Source organism: Scyliorhinus canicula, chromosome 1, assembly GCF_902713615.1.
Source record: "Scyliorhinus canicula chromosome 1, sScyCan1.1, whole genome shotgun sequence".
Taxonomy (NCBI): Eukaryota; Metazoa; Chordata; class Chondrichthyes; order Carcharhiniformes; family Scyliorhinidae; genus Scyliorhinus; species Scyliorhinus canicula.
In genome coordinates, this window is record NC_052146.1 from 313351054 (window position 1) to 313371002 (window position 19949).

Below are 19949 nucleotides of genomic sequence, written 5' to 3' on the forward strand. Positions count from 1 at the left end.
GTGCCACCCCTAATGTTGGGCTTCTTGAAAACATTAAGGTAGATATGTCACCAAGGCCTGATGGATCTACGGTGCGAAGGCATAGTTTAGAAGAGATGTGCAAGGGAAGTTTTTTTACAAAGAGGGTTGTGGGTGCCTGGAACTCGCTGCTGGAGGTGGTGGTGGAAGCAGGGATGATAGTGACATTACAAATACATGATTAGGATGGGAATAGAGGGATATGGATACGGACCCCGGAAGTGTAGAAGTTTTTAATTTAGACGGCAGTAAGGTCAGCGCAGGGTTGGAGGGCCGAAGGGCCTGATCCTGTGCTGTACTAGCACAGTGGTTAGCATTGTTGCTTCACAGCTTCAGGGTCCCAGGTTCGAATCCTGGCTCGGCTCACTGTCTGTGTGGAGTCTGCACATTTTCCCCGTGTCTGCGTGGGTTTCCTCCGGGTGCTCCGGTTTCCTCCCACAAGTCCCAAAAGAGGTGAATTGGACATTCTGAATTCTCCCTCTGTGTACCCAAACAGGCCGGAGTGTGGCGACTAGGGGATTTTCACAGTAACTTCATTGCAGTGTTAATGTAAGCCTACATGTGACAATATTAACGGGTCATCCATTTAAGACGGATGAGGAGAATGTTTTTCTCTCAAAGGGTCGCGAGTTTCTGGAACACTTCCTCAAAGGGCGGCAGACGCAATCTTTGAATATCTTTAAGGCAGAACTGGATAGGTTTGTGGTGAGCAAGACGGTGAAAGGTTATCAGGGGTAGGGGAGAATGTGAAGACAAAACTACAATTAGATCAGCCGTGATTTTATTGAATGGTGGAGCAGGCTCGAGGGTCCAGGTGACCCACTCCTCTGGATGTAAACAAAGGGGAAACATGAGGAAAATATTTCTTACACAATGAGTGGTTAGAATCTGGAATACACTGGTCGTGTGGAGGCAGATTCAATCGTGACTTTTAAATTATCTTGGCTAGTTACTCAAAGAGAAAAAATGTGTTTCTGTCCATGGAGAAGTGACAGTAGGGTTGGCTGGTTGGCTGAGTTGCTTTTGCAGGTATGTACACAAGGGACTGTAATTATTCTGTGATTCTATTCTATGTTCTTGACAGGTCCCACTTACTTCTGATTTCAATGTGGTTGTTTCTTAATTGATTCTGAAATGACTCAGCAAGTCAGTCAGCGATATCTAAAGTGGGTCAACATCATCTTCACAAGAGTGATTAAAGAGAAGTAAATGTTGGTCTTACTGTGATTCCCATAAAGATCTTCAGATAACACACGTGGAAAAATCAGGGAAGATTGTGAGCTGGACTGTAATACGGCCACAGGTATTCAGCCCCTCACCCGTTTTAGATCAGTCTGTTTCTAGAAGGAGCATTGCTCCATTATTCTGGGAAATGAAGTCTGCAGATGAACAGGATGATGGGAGGAACAGCGGAGGATTGATGGGATCTGGGCAAACTCTTTAAAAGAGAGGACAGGCGGATGAGCTGAATTATCCTCTGTGCTGAAATTTCTAGAATTCTATAAAAAAGTAAAATTAGTGTAAAAGGTCTCCGTCCACGAAGCATGGGATACATTGGGTTGAAAGAGACCATTAAATCTTTCAGCTGCACAGGATGTCATCATTCGTCAGACACTGAAAAACAACAGGGCTGTAAATTGGCCAAGTGCAGCTCGAACAGGGGTGGGTTGGAGGAAAATGTAGAAGAGAGAGAGGGGGGGGGGGAAGTTGAGGGAAGCACCAGCATAAGGGTGGGAGAACCCGTGCGAGGGAAGGGCAAGAGACAGAGCCAGTGGGGTGGTAGCCGGGAGAATGCTGGAGAAGTGGGGGGTTCTGAAGGGGGGAGAGAAAGCAGAGACAAACACTGATGGATGGAGGGCTGATAGAGAGAGATTTAAGGAGGGACAGCCAAGAGAGGGGGACGGGCCAAGACTCAGAAAGGCTTCGAGGCAGCAAGGTGCAGTGGTGACAAAGCGAGGCAGAGGAGGACCCGTATAAAGTAACCTGCGCCCTCAAAGAGTTTCACACCTTTCGCTTTTCCTCCAATGCTTGCTTGGCCTGTGTGGCTTTAATGGCTTGGTAAGCTTTCCTCTTCTTCAGTAGGTTCTCTGGCACACGTGCGAGCTTCCTCTTCTCCCTGTAAAATACAGAGCGTCATCACACACAGCAAGTTTATCGGCAAAACTAGAACCTGCAACTAAAGCCATTTAAATAAATGGGGAGAGGGTTGAAGACACAGGGTGTGCTCAAAGTTCCCAAATGATTTGGGATCCTCAAGGAAATCTGGAATTTGGGCATTTTTTGCAGGAATTGTTTGTGTAGTGCCCCACATGGAAGACCTGGAAAACCAATCCAGGCAGTAGAATCTGAGGATCCTGGGTCTGCCCGAAGGGGTGGAAGGTCCGAGGCCGATGGAGTATTTTGCCACGATGTTGGCAGAGCTATTGGGTGAGGGGGACGATCCCTCTCGATGCGAACTGGATCGGGCTCATCGGTCGTGGACGCCTATACCGAAGGCGCGTGAGCCGCCAAGGGTAGTACAGCGTGATGGAGGTCCTGTGCTGGGCAAAGCAGAAGCAAGTGGGGCAGTGGGCTGGAGCTGGTATACGTACATACCAGGACTTTACGGTGGAGCTGGCGAGGAGGTGGGCTGCCTTCAGCTGGGTGAAGAAGGCACTGTACATCAGCAAGGTGCAGTGCGGTATAGTATATCCAGTTAAGTTGAGAGTGACCTACAAATCTAAGGACTTTTATTTTGGGACAGTGGAAGCGGCGGAGGAGTTTGCAAAGGCAGAAGGACTTTGGCAGAATTGAGAAATGAGACTGAGAGCTGGTCGTGTACCGATGTAGCCTCATGTAACTTTATTTTTTCACTGCGTGTTGGTGTATGTACCAAATGAGTCGATGCTATATATTTTTTTTAAAATTTAGATTACCCAATTATTTTTTCCAATTAAGGGGCAACTTAGCGTGGCCAATCCACCTACTCTGCACATTTTGTGGGTTGTGGGGGCGAAACACACGCAGACACGGGGAGAATGTGCAAACTCCGCACGGACAGTGACCCAGAGCCAGGATCGAACCTGGGACCTCAGCGCCGTGAGGCAGCTGTGGTAGCCACTAGGCCACCGTGCAATGATGGTCCTTTGGGGCTGGGGTTGTGCGCTAAAGGCGATTTCTTGGTTTTCCTGGGATCAGGCAAGGGGGAAGGAGACCCGGGCGGGGGCCTCCAAGCTGGCCGGTTTAAGCCGGCCAGTGAATGGGAGTGAGGTGGGGAGAGGGGCTGCAGCCATCGGAGCCTGGTAGAACAAGTTTCGGTGAGTCTAGCCGGGGTGAAAAGTTGGGGGAAAGAACCGAGGTTGGGGGGAGGAGTTTTCAAGAAGGGGAGGGGAGGAGTCTGGGAGGGGGGTGTGAGGGTGTCATTCACGGTACTCTTTCGGGGATTGAATGGCGTTGAATATTTGGGGGGGGGGGGAGACTATATGTGTCTACAGTGACCATGGGCGATTCGATTCCTTTTTCCTCCTTGTACCCTGAAAACCTGTCGAATTCTCTGACCATCCCAGCCAGCGGGTTCGATACGTACAGGAGCAGGTCGTCCGTGTACAGTGGTACCCTGTGCTCCACCCCTCCCCTAATCATTCCCTTCCGCTCCCTCTGTACTGACCCTCTGACAGTGCAGCGCTCCCTCAGTACAGACCCTCTGACAGTGCAGCGCTCCCTCAGTACTGACCCTCTGACAGTTCAGCACTCCCTCAGTACTGACCCTCTGACAGTGCGGCACTCCCTCAGTACTGACCCTCTAACAGTGCAGCACTCCCTCAGTACTGATCTTCTGACAGCGCGGCACTCCCTCAGTACTGACCCTCTGAAGCTAGTCAAGGGAGTCAGGTGGAGGGGATGCATACAGCCAGTAAATGGCAGGGGTCGGGTTACAGAGGGGTGTTGTTGCTTGGGGGGGGTGGGGGAAGTTATTTTGCTGACGTGGGAGGGATCTAAAGTAGGTAACAGAGTGGAGGTCGGGGGTGGGAGCTGGCCCAAGAAGGGGGATGGTTGTCCGGCAAGTGGGGGGGGGCGCAGGTGCCCTCCAACTAGGCTGATCACCTGGAATGTCAGGGGACTAAACGGGCCAGTCAAGAGGGCGCATGTGTTCGCGCATTTGCGGGCTCTGAAGGTGGACGTAATCATGCTGCAGGAGACACATCTGAAAGTGACTGACCAGACCAGACTAAGGACGGGCTGAATCAGCCAGGTCTTCCACTCGGGCTTGGACTCTAACTCTTGGGGGGTGGCAATCATTATCAATAAACGGGTTCAATTTGAGGCGGAGGGCACAATTGCAGACGGAGGTGGTAGATTTCTTATGGTCCGGGGTACGCTTGAGGAGGTGAGGGTAGTCCTGGTGAATGTATATGCTCCAAATTGGGTCGTGCTCCAGAACGGGTAGGCTCCCAGCGATAGCAAGGGAACTGAGGAGGTTCATGGAGCAAATGGGGGGGGGGGGGGGGGGGGGGGGGTAGACCCATGGAGAGCCAGACGGGCGACGGGAAGGGAATATTCGTTCTACTCGCATGTTCATAAAGTATATTCTAGAATCGATGTTTTCATCATGAGCAGGGATTGTGTAGGTGGGGTAAAAAATATCAAGTACTCGCCAATCACCATCTTGGATCATGCCCCACACTGGGTTGATCTGCAGGTTTGCAAAGGGAGCTACCAGCGCCCGCAATGGAGGTTGGACATAGGATTGCTCGCGGAGGAGGGGGTGTGCGAGAGACTGCGGAAGTGCATGCAGGACTACCTGCAGGTTAATGACACAGAGGAAGTCTAAGCAGCGACCCTGTGGGAGGTGCTGAAGGTGCTGGTAACGGGGGAGCTTATTTCAATTCGGGCCCACAGAGATAAAACACAGAGCAGAGATGGACAAACTGGTCAAGGAGATCCACCGGACAGATATGGAATACGCAGAGGCCCCGAGGGAGGACCTAGTTTGAGATAGACGGAGACTGCAGTCCGAGCTGGGAGTGTTGTCCACGAGCAAAGCAGTGGGACAACTCAGGAAGGCAAAGAGTGTGGTCTATGAGCATGGGGAGAAAAAAAAGCAGAATGCTTGCGCAGCAACTCAGGAGGAAGGAGGCGGCCAGAGAAATAGGCAGGGTAGTGGACGGTATGGGGAACAGAGTGGATGACCCGTCAGGACTGAACAAGGTGTTTTGGGAGTTTTACAGCAAGCTCTATACCTTGGAACCCCCTGGGGAGCCGGAGGAAATGAAACGTTTCTTAGATGGACTGACCTTCCCAAAAGTGGGTAGGGAGCTGGTAGACGGACTGGGGGCCCCGATCAGAGCTGAGGAAGTACCCCCAGCTTGAAGGCCATGCAGTCGGGTAAATCCCCGGGGCCGGATGGATACCCAGTGGAGTTCTACAAAAAGTTCTCGGAGATAGTGGGGCCGGTGCTGACTCAGGTATTTAACAAGGTGAGGGACAGAGGGACACTATTCCCGACGATGTCACAGGCGACCATCTCGCTGATATTAAAACAGGATAAAGACCTGGAAGCGTGTGAGTCATACAGACCAATCCCCCTGATCAATGTTGACGCCAAGCTCCTGGCTAAGGTTTTGGCGCTTAGAATTGAGGACTGTGTCCCGGAGGTGATCGGGGAAGACCAAACAGGGTTTGTGAAAGGCAGACAGCTGGTAGCCAACTTGAGAAGACTACTCAATGTGATCATGATGCCCCCGGAGAGCAATGGTGGTGGCAATGGATGCCGAGAAGGCCTTTAACCGGGTGGAGTGGGACTATTTGTGGGAGGTACTCTGACGGTTTGGGTTCGGGGAGGGCTTTGACTGGGTTAGGCTATTGTACCAGGCCCCAAAAGCTAGCGCGAGGATGAATAGGACAACATCAGAGTACTTTAGACTACACCGGGGGGGGGGCAGACAGGGATGTCTACTCTCCCCGTTGCTGTTTGCATTGGCCATAGAACCACTGGCGATTGCCCTGAGAGCTGTGAGGGGGTGGAAGGGAATGATTAGGGGAGGGGTGGAGCACAGGGTATCGCTGTACACGGACGACCTGCTCCTGTACGTATCGAACCCGCTGGCTGGGATGGGCAGTACACGAGGAATATTTCAGGGTACAAACTGAACATGGCTAAGAGTGAGATGTTTGTAGTGCAGGTGAGGGGCCAGGAGAACAGGTTGAAGGGGCTGCCATTTAGGATGGTCGGAGAAAGTTTCCTATACTTAGGGATACAGGTGGCACGAGACTGGGGCAGGCTGCATAAGCTAAATTTGACTAGAGTGGTGGAACAAATGAAGAGCGAGTTCAGGAGATGGGATGCACTCCCGCTATCACTTGCGGTGAGAGTGCAGACGGTAAAGATGACAATCCTCCCAAGATTCCTGTTTATTTTTCAGTGCCTCCCGATTTTCATCCCGCGGTCCTTCTTCAAAAGGGTCAATAAGATTATTATGGGCTTTGTCTGGGCGGGGAAGTCCCCGCGGGTGAAGAAAGCGATGCTCGAGAGGAACCGTAGCGAGGGGGTGCTGGCTATGCCGAACCTCAGCAACTACTACTGGGCGGCCAACATAGCCATGGTAAGGTGTTGGATGGTGGATACGGGATTTATTTGGGGGCGACTGAAGGCGGCTTCGTGCAAGGGAACCAGTTTGACAGCCCTAGTCGCAGCCCCCCTACCGCTCCCGCCGGCCAGGTACTCCACCAGCCCGGTAGTCGTGGCAGCCCTGCGGATCTGGGGCCAGTGGAGGAAGCAGGTGGGGGGGGGGGGGGGGGGGGGGGGGGGGGGGGGGGGGGGGAGCATCGGTCTGGTCTCCAATTATGCGACAACCACCGATTAGCCCCTGGGAGTATGGACGGTGGATTCCGAGCGTGGCGGCGGGCAGGGGTGGGAAGGATGGGCAATATGTTCTTGTGGGGGAGCTTCTTGAGCATGAGGGCCTTGGAGGAGAAATTCGGACTAGTAAGAGGGAATGACTTTCGGTACTTGCAAGTGCGTGACTTCATACGTAGACAGGTCCCATCCTTCCCAAGCCTCCCACCAAATGGGATCCAGGACAGAGTAGTCTCTAGGGGAGAGGGAGGAGGGGAACGTCTTGGATATTTACCGTGAACTTATAAGGGGAGGAGTCCAAGACAGAGGAACTGAAGCTCAAGTGGGAGGAGGAACTCGACGAGGAGATGGATGAGGGGGTATGGGCGGAAGCCCTGAGTGGGGTAAATTCAACTGCAACATGTGCTAGACTCAGCCTGATTCAGTTCAAGGTCGTCCACCGGACCCACATGACGGTGGCCCGGATGAGTAAATTTTTTGGGGTGGAGGACAAATGCGCTAGGTGTGCGGGAGGGCCAGCGAATCACGTCCGCATGTTCTGGGCATGCCCAACTTAGGAGATACTGGGAGGGATTTGCGGACGTCATAACTATAAGGTTCAGAGTGGGAGATATAGGAGGGATGTCCGAGGTAGGTTCTTTACTCCGAGAGTGGTTAGGGTGTGGAATGGAGTTCCAGGTACTGAAAACTAGGGTGGTGATGAGTCCAGCGGTGGCAATTTCTGGGGTCTCGGAAGACCCGGCAAGAGAAGGTCCAGGAGGAGAAGGAGGCCGACGTCTTGGCCTTTGCTTCCCTGGTAGCCCGGCGACGCATACTGCTGGCATGGAGGGACTCAAAGCCCCCGAAGGCCGAAGTACGGCTCTCGGACATGTCGAGCTTTTTAGGGCTGGGACAAATTGTTTGCCTTGAGAGGATCTGTATTAGGGTTCGCCCGAAGGTGGCAACCATTCATCGACTTCTTTGCGGGGAATTAAATGTCAGCAGGAGGGGGTAGATTAGAGTAGAATAGGGGGGATAAATAGGGGGGATAAATAGGCGGCTACCGTTTATGAGAGGGGAGTGGTCTATTGGACTATGTTTCTGCTTTGTGTTGATATTTGCACATTACTGTACACTGCAACTGACCCTCTGACAGTGCAGCACTCCCTCAGTACTGACCCTCTGACAGCGCAGCACTCCCTCAGTACTGACCCTCTGACAGTGCGGCACTCGCTCAGTACTGACCCTCTGACAGCGCAGCACTCCCTCAGTACTGACCCTCTGACAGCACAGCTCTCCCTCAGTACTGACCCTCTGACAGTGCAGCACTCCCTCAGTACTGACCCTCTGACAGTGCGGCACTCCCTCAGTACTGACCCTCTGACAGCGCAGCACTCCCTCAGTACTGACCCTCTGACAGTGCGGCACTCGCTCAGTACTGACCCTCTGACAGCGCAGCACTCCCTCAGTACTGACCCTCTGACAGCACAGCTCTCCCTCAGTACTGACCCTCTGACAGTGCAGCACTCCCTCAGTACTGACCCTCTGACAGTGCGGCACTCCCTCAGTACCTACCTCTGACAGTGCGGCACTCCCTCAGCACTGACCCTCTGACAGTGCGGCACTCCCTCAGTACTGACCCTCTGACAGTGCAGCACTCCCTCAGTACTGACCCTCTGACAGTGCAGCACTCCCTCAGTACTGACCGTCTGACAGTGCAGCAGTCCCTCAGTACTGACCCTCTGACAGTGTGGCACTCCCTCAGTACTGACCCTCTGACAGTGCGGCACTCCCTCAGTACTGACCCTCTGACAGTGCAGCACTCCCTCAGTACTGACCCTCTGACAGTGCAGCACTCCCTCAGTACTGACCCTCTGACAGTGCGGCACTCCCTCAGTACTGACCCTCTGACTGTGCGGCACTCCCTCAGTACTGACCCTCTGACAGTGCGGCACTCCCTCAGCACTGACCCTCTGACAGTGCGGCACTCCCTCAGTACTGACCCTCTGACAGTGCAGCACTCCCTCAGTACTGACCCTCTGACAGTGCGGCACTCCCTCAGTACTGACCCTCTGCCAGTGCAGCACTCCCTCAGTACCTACCTCTGACAGTGCGGCACTCCCTCAGTACTGACCCTCTGACAGTGCAGCACTCCCTCAGTACTGACCCTCTGACAGTGCAGCACTCCCTCAGTACTGACCCTCTGACAGTGCGGCACTCCCTCAGTACTGACCCTCTGACAGTGTGGCGCTCCCTCAGTACTGACCCTCTGACAGTGCGGCACTCCCTCAGTACTGACCCTCTGACAGTGCGGTGCTCCCTCAGTACTGACCCTCTGACAGTGCGGCACTCCCTCAGTACTGACCCTCTGACAGTACAGCACTCCCTCAGTACTGACCCTCTAACAGTACAGCACTCCCTCAGTACTGACCCTCGAACAGTGCAACACTCCCTCAGTACTGACCCTCTGACAGTGCAGCACTCCCTCAGTACTGACCCTCTAACAGTACAGCACTCCCTCAGTACTGACCCTCGAACAGTGCAACACTCCCTCAGTACTGACCCTCTGACAGTGCGGCACTCCCTCAGTACTTACCCTCTGACAGTGCGGCACTCCCTCAGGACTGACCCTCTGACAGTGCAGCACTCCCTCAGTACTGACCCTCTGACGTTGCAGCGCTCCCTCAGTACTGACCCTCTGACAGTGTGGCACTCCCTCTGTACTGACCCTCTGACAGTGCGGCACTCCCTCAGTACTGACCCTCTGACAGTGCGGCACTCCCTCAGTACTGACCCTCTGACAGTGCGGCACTCCCTCAGTACTGACCCTCTGACAGTGCGGCACTCCCTCAGTACTGACCCTCTGACAGTGCAGCACTGCCTCAGTACTGACCCTCTGACAGTGCGGCTCCCTCAGTACTGACCCTCTGACAGTGCAGCACTCCCTCAGTACTGACCCTGACAGTGCGGCACTCCCTCAGTACTGACCCTCCCTCAGTACTGACCCTCTGACAGTGCGGCGCTCCCTCAGTACTGACCCTCTGACAGTGCGGCACTCCCTCAGTACTGACCCTCTGACAGTGCAGCACTCCCTCAGCACTCTCCCTCTGACAGTGCAGCACTCCCTCAGTACTGACCCTCTGACAGTGCGGCACTCCCTCAGTACTGACCCTCTGACAGTGTGGCACTCCCTCAGTACTGACACTCTGACAGTGCGGCACTCCCTCAGTACTGACCCTCTGACAATGCGGCACTCCCTCAGTACTGACCCTCTGACAGTGCAGCATTCCCTCAGTACTGACCCTCTGACAGTGCGGCACTCCCTCAGTACTGACCCTCTGACAGTGCAGCACTCCCTCAGTACTGACCCTCTGACAGTTCGGCACTCCCTCAGTACTGACCCTCTGACAGTGCAGCACTCCCTCAGTACTGACCCTCTGACAGTGCAGCACTCCCTCAGTACTGACCCTCTGACAGTGCGGCACTCCCTCAGTACCTACCTCTGACAGTGCGGCACTCCCTCAGCACTGACCCTCTGACAGTGCGGCACTCCCTCAGTACTGACCCTCTGACAGTGCAGCACTCCCTCAGTACTGACCCTCTGACAGTGCAGCACTCCCTCAGTACTGACCGTCTGACAGTGCAGCAGTCCCTCAGTACTGACCCTCTGACAGTGTGGCACTCCCTCAGTACTGACCCTCTGACAGTGCGGCACTCCCTCAGTACTGACCCTCTGACAGTGCAGCACTCCCTCAGTACTGACCCTCTGACAGTGCAGCACTCCCTCAGTACTGACCCTCTGACAGTGCGGCACTCCCTCAGTACTGACCCTCTGACTGTGCGGCACTCCCTCAGTACTGACCCTCTGACAGTGCGGCACTCCCTCAGCACTGACCCTCTGACAGTGCGGCACTCCCTCAGTACTGACCCTCTGACAGTGCAGCACTCCCTCAGTACTGACCCTCTGACAGTGCGGCACTCCCTCAGTACTGACCCTCTGCCAGTGCAGCACTCCCTCAGTACCTACCTCTGACAGTGCGGCACTCCCTCAGTACTGACCCTCTGACAGTGCAGCACTCCCTCAGTACTGACCCTCTGACAGTGCAGCACTCCCTCAGTACTGACCCTCTGACAGTGCGGCACTCCCTCAGTACTGACCCTCTGACAGTGTGGCGCTCCCTCAGTACTGACCCTCTGTCAGTGCGGCACTCCCTCAGTACTGACCCTCTGACAGTGCGGTGCTCCCTCAGTACTGACCCTCTGACAGTGCGGCACTCCCTCAGTACTGACCCTCTGACAGTGCAGCACTCCCTCAGTACTGACCCTCTAACAGTACAGCACTCCCTCAGTACTGACCCTCGAACAGTGCAACACTCCCTCAGTACTGACCCTCTGACAGTGCAGCACTCCCTCAGTACTGACCCTCTAACAGTACAGCACTCCCTCAGTACTGACCCTCGAACAGTGCAACACTCCCTCAGTACTGACCCTCTGACAGTGCGGCACTCCCTCAGTACTTACCCTCTGACAGTGCGGCACTCCCTCAGGACTGACCCTCTGACAGTGCAGCACTCCCTCAGTACTGACCCTCTGACGTTGCAGCGCTCCCTCAGTACTGACCCTCTGACAGTGTGGCACTCCCTCTGTACTGACCCTCTGACAGTGCGGCACTCCCTCAGTACTGACCCTCTGACAGTGCGGCACTCCCTCAGTACTGACCCTCTGACAGTGCGGCACTCCCTCAGTACTGACCCTCTGACAGTGCGGCACTCCCTCAGTACTGACCCTCTGACAGTGCAGCACTGCCTCAGTACTGACCCTCTGACAGTGCGGCTCCCTCAGTACTGACCCTCTGACAGTGCAGCACTCCCTCAGTACTGACCCTGACAGTGCGGCACTCCCTCAGTACTGCCACTCTGACAGTGCAGCACTCCCTCAGTACTGACCCTCTGACAGTGCAGCACTCCCTCAGTACTGACCCTCCCTCAGTACTGACCCTCTGACAGTGCGGCGCTCCCTCAGTACTGACCCTCTGACAGTGCGGCACTCCCTCAGTACTGACCCTCTGACAGTGCAGCACTCCCTCAGCACTCTCCCTCTGACAGTGCAGCACTCCCTCAGTACTGACCCTCTGACAGTGCGGCACTCCCTCAGTACTGACCCTCTGACAGTGTGGCACTCCCTCAGTACTGACACTCTGACAGTGCGGCACTCCCTCAGTACTGACCCTCTGACAATGCGGCACTCCCTCAGTACTGACCCTCTGACAGTGCAGCATTCCCTCAGTACTGACCCTCTGACAGTGCGGCACTCCCTCAGTACTGACCCTCTGACAGTGCAGCACTCCCTCAGTACTGACCCTCTGACAGTTCGGCACTCCCTCAGTACTGACCCTCTGACAGTGCAGCACTCCCTCAGTACTGACCCTCTGACAGTGCAGCACTCCCTCAGTACTGACCCTCTGACAGTGCAGCACTCCCTCAGTACTGACCCTCTGACAGTGCAGCACTCCCTCAGTACTGACCCTCTGACAGTGTAGCACTCCCTCAGTACTGACCCTCTGACAGTGCAGCACTCCCTCAGTACTGACCCTCTAACAGTGCGGCACTCCCTCAGTACTGACCCTCTGACAGTGCAGCACTCCCTCAGTACTGACCCTCTGACAGTTCGGCACTCCCTCAGTACTGACCCTCTGACAGTGCAGCACTCCCTCAGCACTTACCCTCTGACAGTGCAGCACTCCCTCAGTACTGACCCTATGACAGTGCGGCACTCCCTCAGTACTGACCCTATGACAGTGCGGCACTCCCTCAGTACTGACCCTCTGACAGTGCGGCACTCCCTCAGTACTGACCCTCTGACAGTGCGGCGCTCCCTCAGTACTGACCCTCTGACAGTGCGGCACTCCCTCAGTACTGACCCTCTGACAATGCGGCACTCCCTCAGTACTGACCCTCTGACAGTGCGGCACTCCCTCAGTACTGACCCTCTGACAATGCGGCACTCCCTCAGTACTGACCCTCTGACAGTGCGGCACTCCCTCAGCACGCTCCCTCTGACAGTGCAGGCACTCCCTCAGTACTGACCCTCCCTCAGTGCGGCACTCCCTCAGTACTGACCCTCCCTCAGTGCTGGCCGCCTCCGTGGGGAGTGTGCCCGGATCGGGTTGGGAGGTTACATTTCACAGGTTCCCTCCGCCATCCCGTGGTTTATCCTGTTCCCTGACTGCAGGGGGTAGCACACATTCTGCCCCATCCCCATCCGCCCAACCCCGGCCCGCTCCCCGCTCCCCGTGCGCCGATGGTCGCGGATTTTCTTCAGGCCCAAATTCACTCACCCGCTCTCCGCCATTGCCGAGCTGCACACGCATGCGCAACAAGCTCACAGAGCCACGCTGCGCAAACAGCGTTCTGCTGCCCCCCGCTGCGAGGGGAAGGAACAGCAGCTCTGCCCACCTCTGTCCAAACCCTGGCCACTCTGTCCAAACCCTGGCCACTCTGTCCAAACCCTGCCCACTCTGTCCTCTGTCCATTCTGTCCAAACCCTGGCCACTATTTTCTCTGTCCATTCTGTCCACTCTGTCCAAACCCTGTCCAGTCTGTCCTCTGTCCACTCTGTCCAAAACCTGTCTACACTGTCCAAACCCTGTTCACACTGTCCTCTGTCCACTCTGTCCAAACCCTGTCCACTCTGTCCTCTGTCCACTCTGTCCAAACCCTGTCGATTCTGTCCAAACCCTGGCCACTATTTTCTCTGTCCATTCTGTCCACTCTGTCCAAACCCTGTCCAGTCTGTCCTCTGTCCACTCTGTCCAAACCCTGTCGATTCTGTCCAAACCCAGTCCACTCTGGCCATTCTGTCCAAACACTGTCCACTCTGCCCAAACCCTGTCCACTCTGTCCACTGTCCACTCTGTCCAAACCCAGTCCACTCTGGCCATTCTGTCCAAACACTGTCCACTCTGCCCAAACCCTGTCCACTCTGTCCACTGTCCACTCTGTCCAAACCCAGTCCACTCTGTCCACTATCCACTCTGTCCAAACCCCGTCCACTCTGTCCTCTGTCCACTCTGTCAGTTGTCCAATCTTTCCAAACTCTGTCCACTGTCCACGTTGTCCACTGTCCACTCTGTCAATTGTTCACTCTGTCCAAACTCTGTCCACTCTGAACACTACACACTCTGTCCACTGTCCACTCTATCAATTGTCCACTCTGTCCAAACTCTGTCCAAAGTCCACTGTCCACTCTGTCAATTGTTCACTCTGTCCAAACTCTGTCCACTCTGAACACTACACACTCTGTCCACTGTCCACTCTTTCAATTATCCACTCTGTCCAAACTCTGTTCAAAGTCCACTGTCCACTCTTTCAATTGTCCACTCTGTCCAAACCCTCACACTCTGTCAATTGTCCACTCTGCCCCTCTGTCCACTGTGCACTCTGACCACTCTGTCCACTGTCCATTCTGTCCAAACACCGTCTACTCTGTCCTCTGTCCACTCTGTCAATTGTCCAATTTTTCCAAACTCTGTCCACTCTGTCCACTGTCCACGTTGTCCACTATCCACTCTGTCAATTGCTCACTCTGTCCAAACTCTGTCCACTCTGTCCACTGCACACTCTGTCCAAACCCTGTCCACTCTGTCCACTCTGACCAAACCCTGTCAACTCTGGCCATTCTGTCCAAACCCTGTCCACTCTGTCCACTGTCCACGTTGTCCACTGTCCATTCTGTCAATTGTTCACTCTGTCCAAACTCTGTCCACTCTGTCCACTGCACACTCTGTCCAAACCCTGTCCACTCTGTCCACTGTCCACTCTGTCCAAACCCTGTCAACTCTGGCCATTCTGTCCAAACCCTGTCCACTCTGTCCAAACCCTGGCCACTCTGTCCACTGTCCACTCTGTCCAAACCCCGTCCACTATGTCCTCTGTCCACTCTGTCAATTGTCCAATCTTTCCAAACTCTGTCCACTCTGTCCACTGTCCACGTTGTCCACTGTCCACTCTGTCAATTGTTCACTCTGTCCAAACTCTGTCCACTGCACACTCTGTCCAAACCCTGGCCACTCTGTCCACTGTCCACTCTGTTCACTGTCCACTCTGTCCAATTCCTGTCCACTCTGTCCACTGTTCACTCTGTCAACTCTGTCCTCTGTCCACTCTGTCCACTGTCCACTCTGTCCACTGTCCACTCTGTCCACTGTGCACTCTGTCCTGAGTCTGCACGTTGTCCACTCTGTCCAAACCCTGTCCACTGTCCTGTCTGTCCACTCTGTCCACTGTTCACTCTGTCCACTCTGTCCAAACCCAGTCCACTCTGTCCACTAACCACTCTGTCCACTAACCACTCTGTCCACTAAACACTCTGTCCACTGTCCACTCTGTCCACTTCCTGTCCACTCTGTCCACTTCCTGTCCACTCTATCCACTGTCCACTCTGTCCAAACCCTGTCCACTATCCACTATGTTCACTGTACACTCTACCCATTGTCCAATCTGTCCACTGTGCACTCTGTCCACTCTGTCCAAACGCTGTCCACTCTATCCAAACCCTGTCCAATCTGTCCAAACCCTGGCTGCTCGGTCCACTGTCCACTCTGTCCAAACCCTGTCCACTCTGTCCAAACCCTGTCCACTCTGTCCAAACCCTGTCCACTCTGTCCACTGTCCACTCTGTCCAAACCCTGTCCACTCTGTTCAAACCCTGTCCACTCTGTCCACTGTCCACTCTGTCCAAACCCTGTCCACTCTGTCCAAACCCTGTCCACTCTGCTCCGTCCACTCTGTCCACTGTCCATTCTGTCCAAACCCTGTCCACTTTGTCCTCTGTCCATTCTGTCCACTTTGTCCAAACCCTGTCCACTCTGTCCAAACCCTGTCAATTCTGTCCAAACCCTGTCCACTCTGTCCACTGTCCATTCTGTCCAAACCCTGTCCACTCTGTCCTCTGCCCATTCTGTCCACTCTGTCCAAACCCTGTCCATTCTGTCCAAACCCTGTCCACGCTGTCCACTGTCTACTCTGTCCAAACCCTGTCCACTCTGCCCACTATCCACTCTAACCAAACTCTGTCAACTCTGGCCATTCTGTCCAAACCCTGTCCACTCTGTCTACTCTGTCCAAACCCTGGCCACTCTGTCCACTGTCCACTCTGTTCACTGTCCACTCTGTCCAATTCCTGTCCACTCTGTCCACTGTTCACTCTGTCAACTCTGTCCACTGTGGACTCTGTCCACTCTGTCCTCTCTCTGTGCGGAGTCTGCATATTGTCCACTCTGTCCAAACCCTATTCACTCTGTCCACTGTCCTGTCTGTCCACTCTGTCCACTGTTCACTCTGTCCAAACCCAGTCCACTCTGTCCACTAACCACTCTGTCCCCTAAACACTCTGTCCACTAAACACTCTGTCCAATCCCTGTCCACTCTGTCCACTTCCTGTCCACTCTGTCTACTGTCCACTCTGTCAACTCTGTGCTCTGTCTGTCCACTGTGCAATCTGTCTACTGTCCACTTTGTCCATTCTGTCCTCTTTGTCCCGACTCTATCCCAACCCTGTCCACTCTGTCCACTGTCCACTCTGTCCACTGTCCACTCTGTCCACTGTCAACTCTGTCCACTGTCAACTCTGTCCACTGTCAACTCTGTCCACTGTCAACTCTGTCCACTCTGTTGAAACCCTGTCCACTCTGTTGAAACCCTGTCCACTCTGTCCAAACGCTGTCCAGTCTGTCCTCTGTCCACTCTGTCCACTGTGCACTCTGTCCACTCTGTCCTCTGTCTGTGCGGAGTCTGCACGTTCTCCCCGTGTCTGCGTGGGCATCCTCCTGGTGCTCCGGTTTCCTCCCACAGTCCAAAGATGTGCAGGTTAGATGGATTGGCCATGCTAAATTTTCCTTAGTGTCCAAAATTGCCCTTAGTGTTGGGTGGGGTAACTGGGTTATGGGGATAGGGTGGAGGTGTGGGCTTGGGTAGGGTGCTCATTCCAAGAGCCGGTGCAGACTCGATGGGCCGAATGGCTTCCTTCTGCACTGCAAATTCTATGATTCAACCCATGTCCACTCTGTCCAAATGTTGTCTACTCTGTCCACTCTGTTCAAACCCTGTCCACTCTGTCCACTGTTCTTTCTGTCCCGACTCTGTCCACTGTCCACTGTGTCCACTGTCCACTCTTTCCACTCTGTCCCAACTCTTTCCAATCTGTCCTTCGTGTGTTGGTGAGTATTGTGATTGATAAGTAAACTCTTTATTCCTTTCACTTATTAATTATTTGATACTATATTTGTAATCAGTTAAGGTAAAGTGTGAAAATAGCAGGAGATCCCAGACCCATGTTATGCTCCTCGTGCACAATGTGGGAATTCAGGGACGCGGCCAATGCCCCTGACTTCTTCATGTGCAGGAAGTGTGTCCAGCTGCAGCTCCTGTTAGACCGCATGACGGCTCTGGAGCTGCGGATGGACTCACTTTGGAGCATCCGCAATGCTGAGGAGCTCGTGGATAGCACGTTTAGCGAGTTGGTCACACCGCAGATTAGGATTGGTGACGGAGACAGGGAATGGGTGACCAAAAGGCAGAGAAAGAGCAGGAAGGCAGTGCAGGTGTCCCCTGCAGTCATCTCCCTCCAAAACAGGTATACAGTTTTGGATACTGTTGGGGGCGATGTCTCACCAGGGGAAGGCAGTAGTAGCCAGGCTCATGGCACCGTGGCTCGCTCTGCTGCACAGAAGGGCGGGAAAAAGACTGGCAGGGCTATAGTCATAGGGGATTCAATGGTAAGGGGAGTAGACAGGCGTTTCTGTGGTCGGAAACGAGACTCCCGAATGGTATGTTGCCTCCCGGGTGCTCGGGTTAGGGATGTCTCCGATCGGCTGCAGGACATACTGAAGGGGGAGGGTGAACAGCCAGTTGTCGTGGTGCATATAGGCACCAACGATATAGGTAAAAAAAGGGATGAGGTCCTACAATCAGAATTTAGGGAGTTAGGAGATAAGTTTAAAAAGTAGGACCTCAAAGGTAGTAATCTCAGGATTGCTACCAGTGCCACGGGACAGTCAGAGTAGAAATTCAAGAATAGTCAGAATGAATACGTGGCTTGAGAGATGGTGCAGGAGGGAGGGGTTCAGATTTTTGGGACATTGGAACCAGTTCTGGGGGTGGTGGGACCATTACAAACCGGATGGTCTACACCTGGGCAGGACTGGAACCAATGTCCGAGGGGGTGCTTTTGCTAACACTGTTGGGGAGGTTTTAAACTAATGTGGCAGGGGGATGGGAACCAGATTAGGAAGTTAGAGGTCAGTAAAGAAGCAGCAACTAAAGCCAGTAAGGTACGAGACAATAAACTCAATGTGACTAAGAGCAAGAGTAGACAGGGAAGAGATGATGAACGCAAAGGTGGTCTGAGGTGCATTTGTTTTAATGCGAGAAGTGTAGCAGGTAAGGCAGATGAATTTAGGGCTTGGATCAGTACCTGGGAATATGATGCTATTGGTATTCTGAGACTTGGTTGAGGGAAGGGCAGGACTGGCAACTGAATATCCCAAGGTATAGATGCTTCAGGAGGGATAGAGAGGGAGGTAGAAGGGGTGGAGGAGTTGCATTACTCGTCAGAGATGATATCACAGCTGTGATTAAGGTGGGCACGATGGAGGATTCGAGCACTGAGGCAATATGGGTGGAGCTGCGAAATAGGAAGGGTGCAGTAACATTGTTGGGACTTTACTACAGGCCTCCCAAAAGCGAGCATGAAGTAGAGGTGCAAATATGCAGACAGATTATAGGAAAATGTAAGAGCAATAGGGTGGTTGTGATGGGAGATTTTAACTTCCCCAACATTGAATGGGATTTGTGTAGTGTTGGAGGCGTAGATGGAGCAGAGTTTGTAAGGAGCATCCAGGAGAGTTTTTTTAGAGCAGTATGTAAATAGTCCAACTCGGGAAGGGACCATACTGGACCTGGTATTGGGGAATGATCCCGGCCAGGTGGTTGATGTTTCAGTCGGTGATTACTTTGGGAATAGCGATCACAATTCCGTAAGTTTTAGAATACTCATGGACAAGGACAGGAGGGGTCCGAAAGGAAGAGTGCTAAATTGGGGAAAGGCAGAGTATAACAAAATTCGGCAGGAGCTAGGGAATGTGGATTGGGAGCAGCTGTTTAAGGGTAAATCCACATTTGAAATGTGGAAGTCTTTTAAGGAAAGGTTGATTAGAGTGCGGGACAGACATGTTCCTGTGAAAATGAAAGATAGAAATGGCAAGATTAGGGAACCATGGAAGACGGGTGGAATTGTGAGACTAGCTAAGATGAAAAAGGAAGCATACATAGGATCGAGGCAACTCAAAACTGATGAAGCTTTGGAGGAATATCGGGAAAGTGGGACGAATCTCAAACGCGCAATAAAGAGGGCTAAAAGGGGTCATGAAATATCTTTGGCTAACAGGGTTAAGGAAAATCCCAAAGCATTTTATTCGTATGTAAGGAGCAAGAGGGTAACTAGAGAAAGGATTGGCCCACTTAAAGACAAAAGAGGAAATTTATGCGTGGACTCAGAGGAAATGGGTGAGATTCTTAATGAGTACTTTGCATCGGTATTCACAAAGGAGAGGGACAAGACGGATGTTGAGGCTAGGGATGGATGTTTAAATACTCTCGGTCAAGTTGTCATACGGAAGGGGGAAGTTTTGGGTATTGTAAAAGACATTAAGGTGGACAAGTCCCCAGGACCGGATGGGGTCTATCCCAGGTTACTGAGGGAAGCGAGGGTTGAAATAGCTGTGGCCTTAACAGATAACTTTGCAGCATCCTTGAACACGGGTGAGGTCCCGGAGGACTGGAGAATTGCTAATGTTGTCCCTTTGTTTAAGAAAGGTAGCAGGGATAATCCAGGGAATTATAGACCTGTGAGCTTGACGTCAGTGGTAGGCAAACTGTTGTAGAAGATGCTGAGGGATAGGATCTATTCACATCTGGAAGAAAATAGACTTATCAGTGATAGGCAGCATGGTTTTGTGCAGGGAAGGTCATGTCTTACAAACCTAATAGAATTCTTTGAGGAAGTGACAAAGTTAAAGAGTTAGGATTCAAATTAAAAAACAGATCCTCAAGGGTCATAA

General features: G+C 53.3%; 1 protein-coding gene across 1 annotated transcript in view; it reads right to left on the reverse strand.

Annotated features, from left to right (window-relative positions):
• The window catches only part of rpl7l1 (ribosomal protein L7-like 1), a 62958-nt gene extending 49712 nt beyond the window's left edge, over positions 1–13246 (reverse strand). Inside the window, exons 1-2 of the mRNA XM_038817620.1 lie at positions 13170–13246; positions 2026–2134 (exon numbers count right to left, since the gene is read on the reverse strand). Of these exons, the coding sequence (XP_038673548.1) occupies positions 2026–2134; positions 13170–13183 (123 nt within the window). The 5' untranslated portion in view covers positions 13184–13246. The remainder of the gene's footprint in view (positions 1–2025; positions 2135–13169) is intronic.
• Between the last annotated feature and the right edge of the window lie 6703 nt (positions 13247–19949).